Here is a 24,804-nt window from a genome sequence, read left to right as displayed (position 1 = left end):
CAGTGAAAGTATTCGCTTTTTTTAATAGATTTAAGATTATTTATGTGACTATGATATGGATTGGCAGAGTTGCTTTTATGTTCCTCCATCCCTTCGCACAAGAGCTGGAGCCTCTAGGACGTCACCATCTGGTATAAAACATTCTCCCTTCTGTATCCTCTTCTATTACTCTTTCTTCCCCTTCCCTTCCCCCCCCCCTCCCTTTCTATTCTCGTTTTTCTCCTGCCATGTGGTAAGGGATATTTGCTCACGTTTCTTTTCCAATAGGAATAAGGGGTGCTCTCGAGCAAAAGAGTGCTAAGAGATATTCTGGAACATTATCGGGTACAAAGTCTGCAAGCAATTTCTCATCTGCTAAAGTACATCCTTCTTTAGCAACAGGTGATTTTTTAATTTCTTGGCTTGTTGCAGCTTTTAAACTTTGAGAATTTTAAATTAGTTTTGGGTTAGGATATCACTGAATTTCTGAGGGAGTTTGACCTCTTCGCTGGATGAGTATTTTTCTGTTGTAGCAGTGATAGTTCTGATATTCCTACTCCAGCAACTCAAAATAGAATTCACAGAATGGATAACCAAAAACTTAAATCTCAAGTTTGAACCAGCTCTAAAAAAAATTAACTTAGTAACTTTAAACTTGTAAAGAACTCAAGACTAAATGGTCCTACTTGACTAATCTCGTTGTCTTATCTCTCTACTATATGTCACGGTGCCTGGATGCTAAGGCTGTCACCTAAGCTACGCCTTGGCAACTATGCTTAGCTCCTACCCTTAGTTTAGGCTCATTAGAATAGTTTATTACAATGAAAACCCATGAACCCTGCTCGACATGGATAGAACCTAATTCAATTTATTTCCACTAAAACAAGTCCACTTCTGTGATTTATCGGCATCACTAAAGGGAATCATTATGGAAAGAATAGATGGAGGTTTAATGAGAAAAAAAAAAAAAAAATTTCTAGGGCGGAAGTGAAATAGGGAGAGGTAGATCTTTTCTCGTTGATTATTTAGTTGATCTCTTCGACCGATAGACTGGCCCCAGTTGTTGAATGAATTATAAATTGTTTAAAAAAGTGGGCGTTTAGCAATTTGGATTTCTGCTATGTTGATTGAACATGCCAATCTATTAGTGCAATTCAATACGAATAGTCTGATGTATGTGGGCTTGGGACTTGAACCTTGTGGAAGAAGAGAGCCACCTTGGTTTATCACAAACGATTTGGTAACAAATCAGCTGAAAATCTTCTATTAGCAACTTAAATCATTTGAGGGGGTTGAGTGGTGTACATAGTTACTGGAGGAAAAAAACTAATTCAATTACTATATTAAGGACTGTAGACTTTTTAATATTACTAACAAACTTACTCAACTTTTCACTTATCTGGGTGAACTTTCAAAATGGCACTTGATAGAAAATGCCCCCACTTACAGGATGGTGTTGGCAATTCTATCCATCAGATAGAGGTTAGGTCTGGATTGGCTGGAATTTTTTTTGCATAAAATTTATCTAAATTTTCATATTATGGTAACTAATTTAGCTTTTACTGGTCACAAAAAAGTTGGGTGATGTGCCATTTACTTGATGACAATGGTCTTTTTACACTTGTATTTTGTGAAGTAATTGTGCTCACAGGTCTAGCTTTGCATGTGGCTGCTCAATGCAAGGAAAATTTGCACTTGTTTCTTTGTTTGTCTTCCTGTGTAAATTCTTATCTAGTTGTGGTAATTGTTGATGCAGGTCCTCAAAGGAAGCTGGAAATGGATAACCTGGTATGAAGTTTGGACTTGATAGATCATCATTGCTTTTCCCTGATATTGGTTGGGAATAATTGTGTTCACTGTTCACCCTTGTCTTCTTTCAATATTAGGAATCCAATAAGAGCATCAAATCTATCAAAAGCTGTGCCAAACAACCAAGATATCGGCCACCAGCTTGGAACAGCCCATGTAAGTTCCTTAGAAACAAATTATTTTGTTCCTATTTTCTCATTTGATGATTTACACAATTGCATCATCTTAAGGTCTTTGAATTGGAAAAGAAGGCTGGAGATGATATACACAATTAAGTTTGTGAATTTATCCTGTTTGGGCTGTGGATTCAAATTTTCATTAGTGAGGGAATTTGTGCTTCCACATTATTGATATGCTAAAAGCCTAAAACAATGATTGGTTTGCACCCAAAAAAAGTAAATAATAAACATAATAATGATGGCAGTTGTTGATTGTACTTGGAGTAAAGACCTGCCTTCACCCCAACAGTAAAGTACTGACAAACTTTCCTATCCCAAATAGAATGATGGTAAATATTCTACAGGAGGGTGATTCCTGCCTGGTAGCTATGGCTATGCTTCGGGCAGGCGAGATCCAATGTGTGGGCCCTCTATTGGTTCAATCAATAAGAGGGGGCAGAGAGGTCATTTCAATTGGGAGGGGGGGGGGAAGATAGGGGTGCTGGCCTAGGCCACACCCCCAGACAAGAAACATTCTTCTATATTCTATACCTCCTGCAGAGTCTGGAACACTTTGTACCAAAAACCTCTCTAATTTTGAAGTATCCAGGATCAAGTATGTTACAGTTGTGCTTGCAAAAAAAAAAAAAAGTGGTGGTGGGCAAAAAAGATGCTTTTTAATATTTGTACTCTCTGTGAAGTGAAAAAGATTGCTACACTGTTACTTTGAAGATTCCTTAAACCTCCTCAGATAACCAGTGGGACCCCCACTAACATTTCTCCCTCCTATTCTGACCATGCGGGTCTGATATGGACGATTCCATTTTCCAACCCCTCATTGGTTGTAGTGCAGATTTCTTACACTTGCCTTTGTAGGAAACCCTCCCCCATATTTGAAATACCAAATATGTTTTGATACCACTGGACTGATTGGACTTAATTGATTGGCAGCATCCATTGATACAGGTCGGATAGCTCGTGGGGTGTCTGATACAACTGAGAAGCTGGCACAGATTACGTTGAGCTCTGGCAGGCTGCCTGCGAGGCAGCAACCACCACCTCCTATGAAGGCTGGAGGATGGTCTGGTCACTCTGGCCTGCTCGTTGGGCGATCAAATGAGATTCCATCTGGGAGAAGTTTCTCCAGGAAGGTTGTGGGATGAGGGAACTCACACTCATACGTTATGTGCTACTTAGGCTTGTCGTTGGTTTGTGTTGATATAGCTGTTTGGCTCGTCTTTGGTTTGTGTTGATGTAGCTGTTTTGCAATAACTTATCGTCCAGAGTAATGGACCTGACCTGTTTTACATTTTCATAGAACATATATACTATTGTTCAACTTTGGCGTGCTGAAACATGTTTGGTTTATAATGATGCAAGGTTTCCTGGCTCAATTCAGTTTTACTGTGTGTTTAAACTCTTTTGGCTATTTCAACTCTTTAAACTTGGTACTTGCATTGCATGTTCACGTTATACTCCCTTAAAAAGCAATTACCATTTATGCTAAGTTCTTGGTGTTTCCGTAGGTTGGTTAGTTATTTTTTCAGATTCTAATAGAAGCACATTGAGGTGTTTGTATCGTTACTACCGGGTCCCATGTTACTGTCTTCTGTTCCACAGTTTGAATTGGTGCAATGCATATCTGGGTAAAGGATGGACACGCTGGGGACTGTGCCCTGTTTGTGTGTGTGTGTGTGTGCGTCTGTCTGTCTGTCTCAGTCCCCCTGCACACTCTCTCTAGAGTAAACTCTATTTACAAACTATCATTTATATACTATAAGGGAGAGAGAACGCTACCTGTATGCATGTGGTGCGTTGTCCTGCCAGTGCCAGGCACAAGAGGGGAAAATAATCGTCTGCCCCCCTATGAAAAAGCTGAATATCCCCTGTGCCAGACAAAAAGGCGGGGAAAATAACCAGGAACGGCGATCATTTCACTGTACGCTGCTGCGTTCAGGTAGTTATCTTTCCCATATTGTAAAATGAAAATAAAAGATAGTTTCATTCCTTATTGTCTTATTAACCGTTGGTTCATTCCTTATTGTCTTATTAACAGTTGGTTCATGCTTTAATACGTTATCAAAAGTAGTGCTTATGATAATAGGAAATTTAACTGTCCACCCAACACTTGAGAGGAAAAAAAAAAATGCCATTGCCTATATTTTTATGATTGAATTCTTAAGTGTGATGCATTGCACTTGAGAAGATAATCCATGGTAGTAAGTTTGAGCACGGTTAATGAATTGGAGGAAGCAATGACTGTTTAGGACTTTCGTCAATGACACAATAATACCATGTAAGTTGGTGAGATTAGATTTGGTTTTCTCTCATCGAGGTAATTATATTTATAATAAGATAGGGCATAGTTACAATGATTTGTTACAGATAAGGCCCATAAGTTAGTTATCTAAGGTAGCAGCTATTGAACAAGAAATTTTAGAGAAGTGAGAAAACTCAGTCAAAACCTTATCAGGATTGTGAGTTGTATCCATGATAATTATATATGCAAGGGTAATTGTGTGGGGATTAGAATTTTGATGTCTTTTTTTATATATATTGTCTTTGAAGAAAAAGATTTAGACTTTAAGTAATGGTTATCAATTTATCTGGTGGAGAGTAGTGTATAGAATTTTTTTTGGTTTAGTGAAAAATTCTGTAGTTCTCCCAGGTGGATATAGTAATATAGTAGGGCTGCTAGGGTTGGGTTAGGCCGGGCTTTATAAAAACCTAGCCTAACCTTGAGTCCCCTTAGTTGGGCCCAAGCCCGATCCAGACCTGACTCAGGGCCTGAAAAATCCAATCCTGACCCGTCCTCAGGGTCGGGCTGCGCTGACCTGATTGGCCCTGATCATGGGGAGGGGCAAGGAAATGCATGGGTTGGAATGGGTAGGGGTGAAAATGATCAAGTTTACGTAAAATAACACTATAATAAAATGTATTATATCACTTATGATCTTCATATAATAATATATTATATAACAAAATGTGGGTGATGTTTAAAGTTTATAATATATATATATATTATATTAATATATATTTTATAGTATAACTTAAAACACGGTCGGGCTGAGTCGGGCCTGGATTAGCCCAAAGCCTCAACCTTGGCCCGACCCGACCTTGACTCAAGGCTAGAAATTTTCATCCCTGATAGCCCTTAGGGCCAAATATCTCAGCCCAAACCCTGTTCGGCTCAGGATGGGCCAGGGCGGGTTCGGCCCGATAAGACCAAACTTGCACCCCTAGGATATAGGCATTCGTGTCAAATTACGTTAAATCCTTGAATTCTTGTGTGATTTGTACTTGTTCCTTTTTTTTGGTATCTATGCATTGGTTTCAACAATACATTATGGACCTATTCCTGATGAATAATTATCACCTCCAATTCCTCTAATAGGGAGAGTGGACTCCACCTTAGGAGTGTTTTCGGGCCGGGGGTAGGGTGATCATTTCCACTCCCATGTGAGGAATTGGAGGGGACAACGAATTGGAGGGGATAACGATTCCTGGATTGGATTATCCCATTTGACATATCACATAGCAGAACTTAGGAAACCGAGTTAATCTTCAAAAACAACTTGACTAAACTGCTTTAGTTTTACCTAAAATAAATATAAATTAAGAATCTTTCTTGAGAAAATTAGTTTTTTTCTTCGGGAGCAATTTAGCTACAGAAATATAAATCAAGAATCTTTCTCCCTTTGTCTTCCATCTCCATTATTCCTTTTAATGGGAAAAGAATATTGCGAGTTGCACGGATACATGGGAGTGCATAAAATTTCACTTATCCTTGTGAAATAAAAAAATCCCATTCATGTTGATATTCCTACATACACACTCAGAGAGACCGCGATCTCGCATTTCTTTTTTAACTACTGAAACCTTTTCTTTTCTTACCAAACAATTGTCGTAAAACTACATCACATGACTCACATGGAAATTCCAATGAAACAGTGGTGGAATGTCACGCCACCCGGTTGCGTAGCGTACACTACCCCTGTGCCCTAACAAATGGGCGCACAAAATGACCACCGCACACCTTGGAATCCCAAAAATGACCAAAGGTGCGACGATCATTTTTTACACATAACTATGTCAAGGCGTAGAGGCAGCTTGTTTGGAACAACCGGGTCGCGTTCTTTCTCCCTTATAATAATTTCCTTCTAGAATATCTTCCATCTCTCAATCATTCCATTCTATTTTGGTGGATTTCATCGAATTCTATCGCGTAATTATGTGGTTGAGGGGTCTTATTGTAAGAGAGGTATCTGCCGCCCTCACTTTAATTCTTAGTCATAGTTTTGAACTTGACTGACGTAATCAATGGACTTCTTGTTCTAAAACAGAGAGTTTATATGGTTTACCTTCAATTGAGACCCTTAATGCAAAATCAATGGATAGAAGTCAATAAGTAAAAAATGGTAGGCATGGCCATTATTAATCCAGTAGAAAATTAATAGGCTTTGGATTCTATCAAGTCAAAGTGTCCAACTGTGGTCTTAAAACAAGAATTAAAATTTTTCTTGCAAACCAAGCAACAAGAATTTTCTTGCCATCCATAATTACAGGCGTCGAAATAGAATAATCCCCATTGCATATGGATTCGCAAATACTCCTTTAGGTTTTAATATTCCAAATACCACTTGTAATCAGAGCATGATTTCAATTCAGTGCGAAACAGAAAAATTCCTACTGCTTGGTTTGCAGGAATTGTCCCTCAGTCAAGAAGAAAAACTTAGTCCTAAAAATAATTAAGTTTTGAAAAACACAAAAAAAAAAAGAAATCTTTGTAGAGCTGGAGCTGGAGGTGTTTTAAGAGATCCATGATAATTTTATCAATTTAGGATTTTCTTGACATAAAAACCAACTTTGAGATGAAAATACCTCGAGATAGAGCTTGTGGGGTTTATTTATGGGGTTTACAAGGCTAAGGACTTAGGAATCAACAAACTTTGGATCGAGTGTGATTCAGTAGCACTTGTTTTATTGATTCAAATTAACTCTGCGAGTTCCCTGGTTTGTGGTACAAGACTGAGTTTGACCTGTGTGTGTGTGTGCTCGCCTTGACAACTATGCCTAGCTCCTACCCGTAGTTTAGGCTCATTAGAATTCCTCTAAGCATAGTTGTCTTTTCATTCACCCTTGATGACTATTAGGATTTACAAGTAATCATCAGCTGTAGGTTATCCTATCCTTATTTGTGAGATGACAGTTTTGATCCTTCAACTGGTGAAGCAGAATGGGCTTTTACTTTATTATTTAATTCTCAATTTGTGGTGGCCTATATGGATAATGGTCTTGTAAAGAGTCCTCTAAATCTAGAAATTCGGCGACATGACCAGTAAGTAGGAGGCGAAAGAGCAAGGATAAGAATGTTTAGAGGTTTGGACTGAATGTCAAGAAATGATAACATGGTTAACTCTAGGGTCTCGAGCAATGTGCCTTTGAGAAATATTTTCTTTGCTTCATGATGTTTCTTGTTACTGAAGGCTGATGGCAAAGATTGTATTCTGAAAAAGGATAGAAGAATTATTTCGGTAACTCATAGATTGGCTACTAAGACCAAAATCAACAAACTTTCATATAAGGAAAAACATCTTAGGGCCTAAGGTGTACACTCTCCTTGCTCAGAGAACCCCCTCCCTAACTATAAATAGCCACTCTCGTGTTAATAAAATAATGGGTAAGAGATCTCGATCTACTTGATCGCTCCGGGCCAATGGGAGAGCACGCTGGGAGATCTCATTTACTGTCTAAGATCTCACCAAGTGTTCTTTTCTAAAATAATATAAGCTAACTTCTCATATGTTATTGGACCAAGATTTCTCATACTTATGGTCACACAAGGTACGGCGGAACAATGGAGGACATTATATATCAATCATCCGTAAATAGGATGGGTAGACATTTATGGCTATTGATGGCTGTACTTTTTCTACACCCACGGGCATGAAAACTTTCTCCTATATTATGTACTGCAAATACATCATCATTCAATATGGGGAGAATGTTCTTTGTGTTGCAGCGCAGCCCGCATCCAAATACATGGGCAGCCTGTGCAGGGGGCAGGGTGATCATTGCGCCCACCCCATGTGCCTGGGTGCAGGCTGCACTGCGGTGCAGAGAACAACGCCCCTTGAATATGATACCAAAATAATTTTCTCAACCACCTCGCCAAAAAATATTCATTTATCTCATCCACCTCATTACAATAACCATTAAAAATCCTAATAGAAAAGAATCGAATGTTCTAATCTATATGGACAAAACAAAAAGATGAAAGAACCCTATACTTGTATCCTCGTATTACAATCATTATCTTACAAAATCATCAGCAGATAACTGCAAACAAACACACAATTCGTATAAACCATTTCATCGATCAAGAAGATTAACTCATGAATTTCATAAGTTGATCTTCGTTCTGCACTCCGAATCTGCTACAGTTGAGTTCTGGAGATTCAATGACACATTACAAGACGTATAAGTTACTATATGTTTCTTAATAATACTTAGAACAGTTACCTTCCCTGCAACTGTTGTGTAAACAGCAAAGGGCAGAGTACCAGACATCATATCTTTATAGAAATTGGGATCTGACAGCAACCGATCAGCCATTACTGTAAGTAATGTTTTCATTTCAATTGTTCCTCCAGCAGATATATCTCCAGCTGAGATCGGAGCATTGCCTACTTCTTCACCATTGTAATACAATTTTGCAGAACTATCACTGTAATCGAAGCTTGCCTTGTTTGGATTATAAACTGATATATCCAATTTAAGGGTTAGATTCAAATAAACTTGTCTTGATGGTGGAGGATCTACTGAGGATTTGAGATAATCCACAGTTACAGAGTTAATTGTTACGGTTGGGTTTTTGGTTTTGAAGACGGTAAGGGCAAGAATCAGAAGGATAAGACCCACAAAAACAAGAACTCCAAAGAAAATCGATAGACAAAGGCAAGCTTTGTTTTTTCTTTTTGGGTGAGGAGCAAGTGGTGCTGAAGGAGCATAGTAATCCATTGAGACAAATTAACAAACAGATGGTGAGCAGAAAGAATATAAGGAGAGCGGAGAGGATAGGAGAGGTGAGGAGGGCGGCTTCCTTTCCCCAACGTCTAAGGCATCGTCAGCGTCTTTTCTGGTGTTTATTTATAAGAAAACCCATGGAAGTTCAAGAAAAGACTATTGAAATCTGAACGTGAGGGTCGTGTTCCATAAAGAACATAAAGCTTGACGCGAGGGTTGACTTAGACAAACCGGTTAGGTAATGTGAGCTTGAATGAGTTTCTAGAAAGGCAAAAGTTTTCTAGGAGACTTGGACGTGGGGCGGGGCCGCAGGGGTGTCATAATGGAATCGAAGATTTGCATTACAAAAAAATTATCCAATTTTGATGTCATAGGTTTTCTTTTAAGTCCAGTTTTGATTTGAAAACCGAATAGAAATCGATATTTCTCACTTGAATATTAGTCAGCGCATTAATTAAGTTAATTAATAAAATAATATTTAAGTTAATAAGTAATTATTGTTGCATCATACTTGATGTAATATGTTTTTGGACTAACTATATAATATATATGTTCAACGACGGAATGAAAATGATGGATCACGTTGAAATGAATTAACAAAGCCCTACTCAATAATAGAAAAAATATTTTATATACCATGTGAGAGTGGGAAAGGAAAAAAAATGGAAAACCAAAGAACATGAAATGAAAAGAAAGATATGTGAAGATGGAATGTTTTTGAAGACATGATGAGTGGGGGAGATCAGGGAAACACAAGAAGATATATGTTTGAAAAATTGAGATTGTCTTTATTACCGTTTCCCAAAACGGTACTATAAGCCGCATATAAATCGATTGTGAATCGAATGACGTAAAATTGAATAGAAACCAATAAAACTGTATCGAATGCAAAACGATTCTAATTTTGATTGATTCTTATCTGGTTCGATTTAGATTTCACCTTGTCAAAATGTAAATAATACTGAAATCAGACCGAATAACCGAAACTAGACCGTTTGACATCCTTAGGATGTGCCTATCCATTAAGGAATCTAGAGACACTCCATTAAGTTATGTCTCACGGGAGGATGATGTGGTAATTCTAACCGTTGGATATGATCGATATTAAGAAAATGATCTGGATCGACAACATATCAATTTTTCAAATTAAATTCAATGATATTAATTCCCAGGTATTAATATTTTACTGGTCGATGATCTGGAATCTCGGTGGCCTGTTGGTAAAGCTGAGAATTGCAAATCAAAACTGTTTACAAATTTTGAACCCAATTATTAAAATTGGAATTGATAAATCGTTTACTAATCTGTTTGGTTCTAATTTTAAATAGGGAAACTATTTATTAACAATGCGATTAGGTTTTGAACCAATAAATCGTAGTTTTAAATAAATTGAAATCGATTAGAACTAGTACACTAGTGACCCTACCACCATTCCTCTGCATCCCACTCCCTACCCTTTGGTAACCTCGACACCATCTCTCTACCTCTCATCACCTTGATGTTAAAATGGTTTACATTAAGTGCAACGAAGACTTAGCACTGATGTAGTGAAAAAATGAAAAGAGTTGAGGCCGAAGGCTAGAAAACGATAACAATGTTAAGACTCGTGGCATTTTGTGTAAGGGTATTTATTAAATATCCCTTCATATGTTCTAATATAATCTTACTTGTATTAATACTCAGGCTGTGAAGGGCAATCTAGTAATTAGTCCATTTGACCTAAACCCTAGTTTTCCTATAAATACTAGCTGGAGGTAGTAGCTTGGGTATTCCAAACTAGATACTCAGAGTGTAATGCTTTAAGCAACCTTGTGCTTAAACCCTAAACCCTAACATTTTGGCAGTGTACACAGTGTATAATGTGTGGATGTATGTTGTCAATTAGGGAGCTTCACTACAATTGTGGCTATGAGTGGTCATTGTCTTTGTATAATCAAGGACAAAAGAGGGAGAAGTTCTAATTTGTAGTTGTAGTCAAAACTGAGGAGAGTATTGAGCAAGTATGAGACCCAAGGGTTACTGCTCCATGGATGTAGGCAAATTGTCAAACCATGTAAACTTTGTGCTATGGACTGTGTGATTTATTTAAAAGTGAATTGGTGTGTGCAGAGTGGGTGTGTCTCTCCTGGTAGGCCTGACCAATTTGGCTGCAATGTAGTACGGCATATGAACTGTAGTTGGTAAAAGTTCTGGGCTAGTTTGGTTAAGTCTGCAAAAGTGCTGTACAAAAACAGAAACAGCTACATTGCATAAGAAGATCTACTGGTTGCAACATAATTGATGAGAACCTCCTTACTAGTAGCAAAGAGAAGGATTCGTTCCACTCAGATAATTTGGCCTAAACATTAGAGGTGTAAATGAATAGTAGAAATCCGTTTCCGTATTCGTGTCCATATCTATTTAGCACTATCCGAATCCGTCCGAAAGCTAAATGGATGTGGATACGGATAGGCTATAGCTATCCGAAAAGCTATATTTACATGTAAACGGATTAAATTTTTGATCCATATCCGTGTTCGTATCCGTTTAACACTATCTGAATCCGTCCGAAAGCTAATCGGATGTAGATGCGGATATAGCACTATTCGAGCCGAATTCGATCCGTTTACATCCCTACTAAACATGCTATATGAGGCTGGCAAAGAGAGTTCATTTAGTTCTCCCAAATTCAGTGGGAAGCCCAAGATATTTCCCATTGTTTGAGACCTTTAGAAAGCATGCCGTAATACTCAAAAAGGGGGTAGTGGATTTAAATAAAATGGTATATTTCCTAAAGTTAATTTCCTGCGCAGAGACTAAACAATAATCATCTAGTAGTTGAATAAAAACTTGGCTTTCATACCTACCCTCCTTGAGAAAAGAGCATACATACAATCATAACCAAATAATAAGTTGGGGGACACACAACTTGATTTAGTACTAGAGATGTGCCAAGTTAGTTCAATATGCAAGCATGGTAATGCCTCTTGATAGAGTATAAAAAGATAGAGACTAAGTGGGCATCCCTGCCTGAGGCTCCTATGATAAAACATTGATTTTAATATAATAAGACATAGTAGAAACACATTGCATGATCCATCCCACCCACATAGTCAAAAACTCAAGTCTAAGAAGCCTTTGCTTTAAGAATGACCATTCAACATTGTCGTACACTTTACACAAATCAAGCTTAAGGGCCATAAGTCCCGATTTGCCTTCATACGAACACATTTGGTAAAAGAGACTATTTTTTGTTTTTGAAGTAGGCCGCAAGAGACTATTTTTTGTTTTTGTTTTTGTTTGGGTCTACCTATTGAACTTGCCCATGGAAATTTTTTTTTTTTTTTTGATGAGAAAAAAAATTGATAAACTAAAAGGAGGAATATATAAGAGAGTTAGAGTCCAGGGCCTTTATGGCCAAATTAGAAGCTATTGCAGAACACCAGGGATCCCCTATCATGCTAAACTTTAAGTCCAAGTCATGGGCTACAGAGTTGATATCCAAAAGGTACTGAAGGAGATGCCACGGCCAAGAATTAGTGGATGGAGATGGAAGAAGACCGAAGATCTGCTGATTTGAACACCACACTTCTTTTATCTTCAACCGTAACCTGGAGGCATGATCTAGCCCTATACGAATACAAAATAGTTCTGATTCCAACTTGTGAGAAGATTTGATTGAGCCTGTGGCAAATAATTTAAACTTGTCATCTATCATAAAAAAGATAAGCCCATCCTGCTGTACCTAATCCTGTGATTTGAGATCCTGCACAGATTAAAACAGAATATTTAAAAGTAGGTAAGTGAGAAAAAGTAGATAACTGAAGAACCTCATCAGGCTAGTAAAATACGTCAAAGGGATGAACAATAGGGGGGGAATTTCAAATCAGCTAACCATCGATCAATATTTTTCATCACCCAAATTGGATCTGGTTTCTCATGGCCATAGACCACCTTATTTTGAATGGACCAAATAAAATACCATGAAATAATAAAAACCCCAAAGAACCAAGATAAAGATTGTTTATCCATCTTCAACTTCACCAACATAGAAAGATAGAACTTTTCCAGAGAGGAATGAGATAAGAATTCAATTCTCAATCCTAACGAACTAGCAGCCCAGATATGTTTCATCCAATTGTATGAAAGGAATAAGTGCCAATAAGATTCGACACCATTTCCACAAAGAGCACAATAAGGTTCACTTGCCCATGGAACTTTGACTAGGCTAACTTATATTCTTTTGCTGCTTTTGCTTTTCCATAGAAATTAGGTTTTCGTTGGGATGAGTCTTTCCCACACTTAATTTAGATTATGGATGTAGTTGAGTCATTTAAAGAGGAAAATCTACTACCTAGCTTATGGATTTTTCTCATGAGAAGTAGTTATTACGATTTGTAAGGTTCACATGGACAACTTGTCTACAGGAATTTGACCACAGACCAAGCTACCTAAGAAATCACGCTCAATATATATATAATGGCTAAAAATTATTTAATGGGTATATATATAATATACACTTATGTATCTATAGCATGACGTAATGGCGGATATATCAAAGAAACTATTAACTTTATGGGAACATTGCACTTCCTCACATTTTATTTTGAATAAATATTCTCTATCCATCCAGAGTGTGTTTTCTATGTGTAGTGAGAGGGTCAATGGGAGAGTGTGTGGGAACATCAAGCGAGGCGTCATTTACGCATTTCATGAGAGGGGAGGGGGTTCATTACGCCCTCATATGTCTGGGTGTAGGGTGCAAGAGTTCTTTTTCCCTTTTATTTTTTTAATAAATAAATAAATAATGTTTATGTGAAAAGAAGGAGAATACCTACTTGTTTGCTCAGGAAACCCTCTCCCTAACTTTATATCAGTATACTAGGTAGTTTGGATATCGGAAAAAAAAAGGTTGTTTAGATATTTACTTGTACTTAATGGTATCATTAACGTAATAAACTATGTGAATGGTTCTTTAATACAATATTTGTGTATTATTTTAATGCACGAATCATAAGATATTCAAAAGGGGGAGGGGTGGAGTTTTGTCATCCCTCATGCTCATGGTTATCCTCGCGTATTAGTTTTTGGTGAACATGTTATCCACTCCATCATTTATTTCTAGTCAAACTCTTAATCAATCTAAAACAATAATTTGTTATTATTAGAATTTAAATTAAATAGCTTCAGAAAGTCTGAGTACAAAACATGAACTCAAGAAAAAAACCTTGAAAAATCAAGAGCAAAAATATGAGTTGAGATCAGGTTCCGATATGGGGTGCCACTCCACGTAAATGGATCTCATAGGCCATGGGATGGGTCCTACACCCCATGGATGGTGAGATGGATAGAGAATCCAGATTCGAAAATATTAGTAGGTCATGAGATCGCAACTTGGTTGCATGGTTATACACCAACATCTGGGCCAATGGGGGGAGTGCCTTTGGGTATCCACATAGGGGGCAAGGGATTCATTTCTTGGTGCCCTATGAAACGGCATAGGGGACACCACCAAGTAGGGATCTTTTTCCCATATAAGTATAAGCTGGACCACTCATGGTTGAGAAACGGGATTTAGATCCTCTCCAGCGTGGGGGGTGCTGGATCGCCCAATGAGACCTCTCCAACTGACACCTGTGTTGGAGAGTATCCAAGGGCTACTCTCTCATGTGCTCTTTCAATTACTCTCTCTTTCCAATCTTGTACCATTTTATATTCAAAAGTTTTCAATTTTGTTGTCTTTTTTTTTTAATTCTTTATATATATATATATATTTATTCAATCTTCCATTCTTTTCTTCATCTTCGTACAACCAAAACCACTTTTAATACCTTCTTTATAAAAAAAACCACTTTTAATACCTATCTGATATCGACTCATTATCAACCCGATATGAGACCGACCCATATTGTAACAATATCGATGTGATACCATACACCATATATCGCTATGATAATCACGTCATATTGCAATTGGCTCGCACCGTATTGGGGGATTGCGATATGTCATGATCCACGATATGACATGACCGGCCATCATAGCGATACTTCTGTCGATATCGATTTTTTGGTGACCATTATTTTCTTCCTCTTCATGCATATGCATCCACTGTCAATACCAACTCATTATTGATTCAATACGGGAATGACCCATATCAAATCGATATTGATACGATATCATGCGCAATATATTTATATATCAGTATGGTGATCGTGCCATATCACTATCCCACAATATGACATGATCATCATAACAACATGGCGCGATCTTTCTGCTGATATCGATTTTTTGTCAATACCAATAAATAATAAGAGTTAATAAAAATAAAAAATAACAAAATTGATAGCTTTTGAATAAAAAATAGAGAGAGGCCCTTGGATCCATGGTTTTAGTGCACGGTATCGGAATAGGTATTGGCAACCCGTAAAACTGATACGGTATCGTCTTGGATCGACTGTATTAGATAAAATTACCTCTCAATTTTCTTAAAAATAAGTTTTTTGATCATTTTACCCCTTGTCCGTATCGTGCTACTTATATAATATTGGCACGATATTGATATTAGTGACTAGCAAAATCGATATATATCACCCAGTATAGGCGATACGATACTGATACTTAGTACCATGCTTGGATGAGGATCCTCTCCGGCTGATAAAAACTCTTGAGAAAAGGACACTAAAAACTTTAACAGGTGGCCATCATGGGGTTCCATATCTATCATAACTGTAAATTTATGGAATCACCAAATCCACGTGGCTGAAAAAGACAAGGCATGATAGAAAGAAAATAAAGAGTGCACATAATAGAAAGTATCTTACCTGAACAAACAATGCCATCCAAATCAGCCGGAATATATAAGTATATATAACTTGCCTTAAAAGAAATGGTAAAAGGTTTCTTGAACGGACCATCATAGGAAGGCCTTTTAAGCGGGTCCACCTAATTGTGCTCCATGGAAGAGTGATCTGACAAGTGGCAACTCAAACCATAGGATAGATAATTAAAGTGTTGGCATTAATAGTTATCTACCTATTAAAGAGGTTCATGGAACGATATAGAGTTAGTTAGCAGGAAGAATCTCCATATGGTTTTTATAGACTTGGAAAAAACTTATGACAGAGTATCTAGAGATTTAATCTGGTATGTTCTTGCGAAAAGAGGGGTGTCGAGTATACATATAGATGTAATTAGAGATATGTATGAAATTACGGTGACTAGTGTGAGATCTGTTGACCAGGGCAAGAAATTCCCAATTACGGTTGGATTGCATCAAGGATCAGTCCTAAGCCTTTATTTGTTTGCGTTTATCATGGATAAATTAACAAAAAACATCCAGGATGAGGTACCGTGGTGTATGCTCTTCGTCGATGATATCGTTTTGGTGAATGAGACAAAAACAGGGATTAACACTAAACTAGAGTTGTGGAGATCGACCTTGGAATCAAGAGGCTTTAAAATTAGTAGATCAAAGATGGAGTATGTGATGTGCAACTTTAGTCACACTGTGATGGATGATGACATGGTGAAAATTGGGGAGCGAGAGATAACGTCAAGTGACTATTTCAGATATCTGGGGTCTATCATAGACAAATGTGACATAGATGATGTTTCACAAAGAATTAAAGTAGGATGGATGAAGTGGAGAGGGGCGTCCGGAGCCCTATGTGATCGAAACATTCATTTAAAGCTTAAAAGAAACTTCTATAGGGCTGTTGTCTGTCCGGCTATGATGTATGGGGTGGAATGTAGGACAATTAAGAAGTGCCATATAGCGAAGCTATGTGTTGTAGAAATGAGAATGTTAAGTCGGATATGCAGCAAAACTAGGAGGGACAAAGTGAGGAACAAACGTATTAGAGCGGATATGAGAGTTGCCCCGATCAATGACAAGCTCCGAGAATGTCACTTGAGGTGGTTTGGTCATGTACAACAGAGGCCTGTGGATGCCCCAATAAGGAGAAGTGATCAGATGCCAATTGAGAGAGCTAAAAGAGCTAGGGGCAGGCCTAACCATAGGTGAGGTTGTGAAGAATGACATGCATAGTCTGGGCCTTGTACCGAGTATGACCTCAGATAGAGCCTATTGGAGGACAAGGATTCACGTTATCGACACCATGTAGCTGAGATTTTTCTGAATTACTGGGCTATCTTCTTTCCTCTTACTAACATCTTGCACTTTCCATTATTTACTTAGCTTATCCAATTTCTTTTAAGTTTATCTTACTTTTCCTTTATGAGAACCTCAGTTTTTCCTACTTTGGTTTTGAAAGGATTCATGTAGTCGACCTCATTTAGTTGGGATAAGACTGGGTTGTTGTTGTTGGGTTGAATTGCCCATCTATTAATTTTCAAAGCCAAATTCGACCATATGGCTGTGGCCCGGTATTTTGATCCATCAATTTGTTCTAAAATATTATTTTTCAAAAGACAGAGTTTTCTTTCACCCATGGTGAATGAGATCTCATTCGCTGCAAAATGGGAGAAGATGGGAGCTGAGAGGGCATCCGAATGGTTATTTGAAAACATTATAACTTTGTTGGGTTTTGTGAACTTTAGAATGGTGGGTGAACCATCCTCTACGGGTAGAAGAAAACTTTCTCTTTTTTCAAAAGATTTATTTTTATCTCTTAATAGATTTTAAAATTTTATTTTCACTGAAACTTTGATATGTGAGCAATGGAATTGGCTAGATCGGTCCCATTAACCCGATCCATCTGACTATTTTAGATCAGTCAGAATCGTGATTAGCCTGTATCCGATTCTTGAAACGTTGATATGTTCATTCAAAAAACCCTTCGCATGGTTCGTACTTTTGGGATCGGTCTTGGTATCACCTTGAATTGGGCTGAATCTGACAGATTTGCCATTATTATTGGTCTTGATTGATACCAGTCCGATCTAGGTGAATCTACCGATCCGAGACCGATATGTGACCAATCATGAAAACGGATAAGGAAAGAAAAATGTCAACCTTATTCATCCATTCCTATTATGTTATGTACTACAATACATCATCCTTCAATAGGGCATAAAATATTAAAATATCAACCTTATCTATAAGCTTGTATCTTCTTTTAATTCTGTTTTGTTTAGGTGGCCGCCTCAATTGTGAGGCTCATAATTTAATTCGTCTAGTTTTTTCTAATTCTTTGGCTTTTGGTTAGAGGCCCACGTCTCCACCATTTATTTCTTCTAGAGTTCCCTCTAGTCAAGGTTTGATAGTTAATATATAAATTTTTTATTTTCATTTCAATAAGAAGACAAATAAGGAGGAAAATAGTTTTACTAACATTGTGATGCGAGTTTGGGAGAATTCAAAATTATGAACTAGTTCACAAGATGAGAGAACTCAAAAATTTATCAAACTATATTATATTTTTCATAAAATTGATATGAGATAAATGTGATCGTAACATATTATCAATAATGTATACGGAAGTATGATCTAAGGAATTATGTACTATTTCACCTGTGTGTACCACATTTAAGGCTGTGTTTGATATACATTCTAGGTCAATTTCGCATTCTCGAACAAACTATTTTTATCATTTGAGAATATGAAATCAACTTAGAATGCATATCAAACACTACCTTAATCTCAATAAAATGGTATTGTTTCTATCCCACCCCAAAAAGCATAATAAACATTGCCACAATAATTACAAAATATAAAAACACTTTATTACAAAGATCTCAACAATATTTTTCCTAATACAAAAACCATGTACAGAATAGAATCACCAAAAGGTAATATAACAACTGGAAATAAAACTATAAATCAAATGACAAAATAAATAAAAACCCACTTCTTAAAATCAATTAATCCTTCAAAAAAGGACACAACAAGAAGTTTCATAAACTGATCTTGGATGTGCACTCTTGATTAACCACACTTGCATTACTAATCTTCAGTGTTATATTGCAAGCTGTGTTAGAGATTATACTTTTCTTAATCATTAAAACCTTTACCTTACCAGAAATTTTTGTAGAAACAAAAAGAGGCAGAGCATCAGAAACCATATCAGAATAAAATTTGGAATCAGAAAGCAATCGATCAGCCAACAAAGTAACTGTTGTGTTCATCCCTGCTGTACCATCAGAAGGAATTGTTCCTGCAGGAATTGCAGCTTCACCAACAAGTCCACCATTATAATCAATAAGAGCAATACTGTCACTGTACTTGAAGCTTGCCTTGTTTGGATTATAAACTGACATATCTAGTTTAAGGGTTACATTTAAATAGGCTTTTGTTGATGGTGGAGGATCAATTTTGGATTGAAGACTTTTCACAGAAACTGAATCAACTGTAGTTGTTGGATCTTTGGCTTTGAAAACAGTAAGTCCAAGAATTAGAAGGAGAAGAAATACAAAAAGAAGAGAACCCAAGAACACAAATAGGCAAATTAGTAAAGGGCTTTTTTTCTTTGAACTTGGAGCTAGTGGAGTTGCTGCACCTTCTTCCTTTGGAACTCTGGAATCCATTAGAACAAATAGATCAAGAAATTAAGGAGTGGAAGAAGAAGAGGAAAGAGAGAGGGAGAGAGAGAGAGAGAGAGAGAGAGAGAGAGAGAAGGAGACTTACGGAGAAATAACAAAAGGCGTATAGATTATATATATATGAAGAATTGAATCTTCCGTGTATTTCCCGTGTAGTTTTATAATAGAGAAGGGAGAAAAGAAAAAAAAAAAGAAAAAAACAGTTAGATTTTTAATGAGAACGTGAGGAACGATATAAAGAGGGGGGAAAAAAATTGCTGCAACCGAGATAGTTGACTGAGACTACTGACCAGCTTAATTGATGGAGTTTAGGCTTTGTTCGAATTTTTATCACCTTCACTTTGTCGCTTCATTTTCAATCCTCAAAGGAAAGAAATGACCACCCTACCCCATCTTGAGCCATGTGTTTGGGCAGTGGGTAAGGTGGTCATTTTGCTCACTGTGAGGGATTAGAGGAATTGAAGTGACAGGTGGAGGTGTTGCAGAAGTTGGATTTTTGTTCTATTGTTTTACTCTTTGTTTGTCTAGGACCTAGTCCTTCTTGATGGCATCATTGTCTTGTATTTTTCCCCCCTTCCTTTGTGATTTAATATATTTATTTATTTATAAAAAAAATATAAAGGAAAAAAGAACTCTGAAAACAATCACCAAGACTAATGGTGTCAAATCGAACTGCTAACTTGTCAGTTTGGCTTCGTTTACGAGTTAGACCATCATTCAGTTTCGGCTCAGTGGTTAAACCAACGGGCCATCGATTGGCCTGATCGATATCACCGAATTCGTATCGAACCGAACTGAACCCTAAAAGTCCTACCTAATTCCTACCCAAAACCAGTCTATACCCAGTTTTCAAACCTAATAGAACCAAATTGAAAACAATAGCACAAAACAAACTGAACCCGAGTACAACCTGAACCGAAACGAGCTAAAACCAAAAAGTTCTTATTGGTTCGGTTTCGATTTCCCAGAAACTCACACCAAAACAGAAAAACCAAACAGCACTCGAATCGAACCGCCCAATTGACACCCCCTAGCCCAGATATAGAGGGGCACAAAATAACCGCCCCCACCTCCATGAAAGGCAAAAATCTCACCCCTATTGAAGTTTTCTCGCACGCTCCCATTGGCCACGCAGTAATACAAGGAACATGTTGCCTTTCAGGAAACCCTCTCCTAAATATAAATTAGGAGATATATTTCTACATGGCTCGTTTAGGAAAGTCTTTTAAACGGTCTAAAAATTGTCATGTGTGTCAAAATCTGTGGTCATATTATTCACCTTATCCATGGTTCGTGGTAAGTTTCAACTTAAAGGCATTACACCATGTGCCATAATATATAATGATTCAATCTAGAATAAGATTTTGTTAGTTAAATCGGAAAAAAAAAATTCAATACATAATGAACCATTTGATTGATTTTAATCTTTAAACTTGACAGATAGTTAGTCTACATTGTCCTCTACATATCCAATCAACAATTATCACATAGCTATATAGTACTTTCATTCTCTTTAAGCACGATTTAGAGTTGAGATCTTTAAGGGTGAGATGCTTGAGATTCACAAAAATGTTGAGGTTACTCTATTTTGGTGGGTGAAGCTTATGCTATTCGATCTGATTTATTGAAAGCGGTAAAGAAAGGTTTTTCTAGGATTTTGGTGAAATCAGATTGTACTATTTTGATCAACCAAATCAACTCCTTTTGCCTGGATATTGAGGTTGCGGCTATCGTTCATGATATTTTACATCTTCAAAAATCCTTTATTTTCTGTTGTTTTTCCTTTGCTCCTAGGTTTGCTAATTCTGTAGCAGATTCTTTGGCCAGGAAAGCCCTTTCGGATGAGTCACCGACTATTTGGCCTTTATCCTCTCTGTGGCTTCTGCAGTTATATAACCCAGATGTCACTGCTTCTTTTGACTCTTCTTTTCAATGAAATTCCTTTCTATAAAAACCAAAAGAGAAAATAAGATGGAAAATATATGTTAAATTGTAGGGCCAGATATTAAGATCATGGGTGAAAAAAGAATAAGACTGCATTTGGTATGATTTTTTAGAATGCAATATAAACCTAGAATGTATACTACGAATGCACACTAAACGCCGCTTTAAAGTTAATACCACTAACATGGCAGATATGGTCATTTTCAAGGGATGACTTTCTAGGCATGCTCGTCTAAGAATTCACGCCCAATGTATATTTTATGTATAGTATAAATATTTATTCATTTAATAAAATAATAAATTTTTTTTTATAGAATCTATAGAATGATTTATTTATTTTTTTAGGTAAACCTACAGAATGATTTTGGATATCATATTTATATGCCTTTGGAATATTGGATTAGCAAGGAAATAACTAATATTTCATTTAAGAAATCACTCCTAATATTTGATATTCTGACATTTCTCATCTTTTAAAAAATAGGGGAAGAATTTTTTATTGGAAAGCGTGGTCCTACGTCAGTGTGGGGTCAATGGGTCACATGCTAGAGCATCAATATGGACGAGATTTTGGATTTTCATGGGGACAATGTGGTCAATTCACCCCACCATATGTCAAGGTGCATGCGCTCTACTCTCGATCATAGTTCTTTTTCCCTAAAATTTATCGGGAAGAAAGTTTTTTGTGGGGGAGTGTGCACCCTGCTTGCGCCCAGACATAAAAGTGGGGTGAAATGATCGATCGACCCCCATGAAAAGGTGGTAATGACAGCCTGGTTGATGCCTTCGCGCGTGCTCTCATTGGCCCTCGTACATGCTTTCATACAAAGAACTCTTTCTAAAACTATTATTATAATATGTGTGAGAAGACATAGCGTACACCTTAGGCTCAAAGAGACTTTTTCCATTCATTTAATACAAATGTATCTAAAAAAATGATGGTTATTATTATATGGAAGAAAGAACGCCATTCAGTCGCACATCGCACATCACTTCTGTGCCTAAAAACAGACCAGGACCGCACGAAATGACCGTTTCACTCCTTGAAAAAATGGAAATAATTAATATATTTCCCTGGACAAGGTCCCCCAATTGTATGGTAGAGGGTCTGGCCTTTTCTTCTGCATGAAGTTTCTACTTAAATAAGTAGAAGAGGAAACAAACGACAATTTTATATTAGTTATACCAAGTCGTCTTGACACGTGAATCGCACGTAAAGCACATAGAAGTGTAACTTAATATATTAATACACATGTGAGCCACCATGAGAAGGAACAAGGAAAAACCATATGCATCAACGCAACACGACCGCAACCACAGCCCACTTGGCTAACCAAAAACTCAGATTTTTATATAAACCCAACCAATTGGTGATTTCATTTAAAAAAAAAAGGTATTCGTACTCCGGAGATTTTCCTATCAACTTCATCAAATAAGAGGTATAAGGGTTTTTATGTCATTTTGAATTGATATTTATGTTAATCTAACTGCATTTAATGCAGATCGTGCACATACATGACCATACGTGGTGTTCCATGTTGTTTTACTATATGTATAAAAGGATGATTTGACAATTCTGATTGTTAAAAATGAGCAATTCTAGACTTGTATGTGTTAGCAAGTGTATAGTTTGGTTGCACATCCATTTCCGGTGGTGTAAAAGTTCTTCATCTTGTTGAGGCTTTCTAATAACTTCAGGTTCCATCTAAATTGCAAGTAAAAGGATAGAAAAAAAAACAAAAGATGAAATTTTGGTTTTAGAAAAAGAAGATGAAAGAGCATGGTTTCCATGTTTGCACCTTTGTGTCTGTCTTTCTTCTATTTTCCGTAAAATGATTAACTTGTTCCTCATAGATTGAACCAAAAGAGAGGCATTGATTTGGTCTCGCGTACGTGTAGGAGTCATGCTCCCTAACAAAGGGCATCTCCCCTATAAAAAATAGGACACTTGTAATCATGAATATGTAAATTACTTATTTGACGTAAGGGAAAGAGATTGCTACCTGGGCCTCTAGAGCCTGCACAATGAGAGGGCGAGCGCAAGCATCCTGGATTTCTACCTTTCCATTGGGTAGCACGACACTTTCATGCACTTCTATGTCTAGGCATAGGAGTCACGCAACCCACACGACCAGGTAGTGTTCTTTTCCCCTTGACGTAAATATACTTTTCAAATCTAGTCTTTATTTCCTTTTTAATTCTAAGAGATTTGGATACAAGATAAAATAAGTTTGGGTAAATTACACTTGAGGTATCCAATATTTAAGGAAAAGATATTTGAGTTACCTTAAGTTTCAAAAATGATACTTGGGATACCTAGTGAATTAATTTTGTTCACAAATTAAACATCTTTTTAATTTTGCCCCTCGACGTCATCCTCCAGAAATGTTTTCCCCTTGTTAATGGAATGGAAATTTGAACAGGGTCAGTATGGTAACCTTCTGAAAAATCGTTTTTGGGGGGCAGAAATGAAACAGATCCTGTATGTGCTGCCCGGTCTGTTTTTGTGTTTTTGTTTTTTTAAATGAACCATGTAATAGAAATGGTTTTGGCACGGTATAGACTCGATATTCACGAATCACCACCACCACTGTTGCTGCCACCACCTCCACCTCCACCTTCACTGCCATCACCACCACCACAAAATAGAAGAAATTCTCTTCTTAATATGCAATCCATACATGTTTCTTGTTTTTTTAGTGGCAAAAACAAATATTTCCCAGTTTTACCACACAACATTTGTTGATACATAACTACCCCAAAATCACAAAAACACAAAAAAGTTGTTTCTAAGTCAGAAACACTATTTTGGATTAGAAACGTTGCCATACAGACCCTTATTTTCCAATTCTCAATTTTGAAATGGTTTTGTTCAATTTAGTAACTTTTAGCATAAGTTGATCTAATTGATTGGACTTGGAGTCATTTTCAAGTTGAACGTGACATTAGATCTGTAGAATATGAATAAGGGAAAACTTGTTTAAGAGCACTTATCCGTACGTTGTTAGTAATTCTGTATTGGAGAAGTGATATATCCAAGATGATAACAGTGGTTGAGACGTATCTGTAGACACCATCCTAAGGATATTTGCTCTCTTTAGTGCTTGCGGATAGTAATGCAAATACTAGCTCCAAGATATAACAACCGATGGCTTCCTGAATCCAACTTGCACAAGTCTGATGTGCCCTTTGAGCACTTTGGGGTTGCGTTTCAGATCAACACTATGCAATGCAAACGGTAAAAACCTTTTGAAAATAGGGGAAGGAAAGAGTGTGTGTGTGTGTGTGTGTGTGCATGTGTGAGAGAGAGAGAGAGAGAGAGAGAGAGAGAAACCATGAATGTCATTCTTTGGTTGTCCATATCACCTCTATTTATAGAGTTGCACCCCTACAAGGTGCCCCATAGTCT

General features: G+C 37.2%; 3 protein-coding genes across 4 annotated transcripts in view; 1 reads left to right on the top strand and 2 right to left on the bottom strand.

The window, feature by feature from the left end:
- Positions 1–24,804, top strand: part of LOC122645768 (cyclin-dependent kinase F-4) — a 39,173-nt gene that overhangs the window by 9,324 nt on the left and 5,045 nt on the right. The window contains exons 12-16 of one of the 2 annotated variants that reach the window (XM_043839126.1): positions 68–131; positions 268–381; positions 1,736–1,767; positions 1,866–1,944; positions 2,898–3,127. In XM_043839126.1, coding sequence (XP_043695061.1) covers positions 68–131; positions 268–381; positions 1,736–1,767; positions 1,866–1,944; positions 2,898–3,109 — 501 coding nt within the window. In that variant the 3' untranslated portion in view covers positions 3,110–3,127. Of the gene's footprint in view, positions 1–67; positions 132–267; positions 382–1,732; positions 1,768–1,865; positions 1,945–2,897; positions 3,128–24,804 lie in introns of both variants that reach the window. The other variant, XM_043839125.1, reaches the window with a different exon arrangement.
- Positions 8,349–9,004, bottom strand: LOC122644711. Its single transcript, XM_043838104.1, has one exon. The coding sequence runs from the start codon at positions 8,964–8,966 to the stop codon at positions 8,349–8,351; it is 618 nt and encodes a 205-aa protein (XP_043694039.1). The 5' UTR covers positions 8,967–9,004.
- Positions 18,807–19,471, bottom strand: LOC122644710. Its single transcript, XM_043838103.1, has one exon. The coding sequence runs from the start codon at positions 19,434–19,436 to the stop codon at positions 18,807–18,809; it is 630 nt and encodes a 209-aa protein (XP_043694038.1). The 5' UTR covers positions 19,437–19,471.

The sequence above is a fragment of the Telopea speciosissima genome, chromosome 11 (genome assembly GCF_018873765.1).
Source record: "Telopea speciosissima isolate NSW1024214 ecotype Mountain lineage chromosome 11, Tspe_v1, whole genome shotgun sequence".
Lineage (NCBI taxonomy): Eukaryota > Viridiplantae > Streptophyta > Magnoliopsida > Proteales > Proteaceae > Telopea > Telopea speciosissima.
Note: the sequence above shows the minus strand (reverse complement) of the source record. Positions and strands in the feature narration are given on the sequence as shown.

Coding starts and splice junctions, on each gene's coding strand:
- LOC122644711 (XM_043838104.1), bottom strand. CDS start 8,966: ATGGATTACTATGCTCCTTCAGCACCACTTGCTCCTCACCCAAAAAGA.
- LOC122644710 (XM_043838103.1), bottom strand. CDS start 19,436: ATGGATTCCAGAGTTCCAAAGGAAGAAGGTGCAGCAACTCCACTAGCT.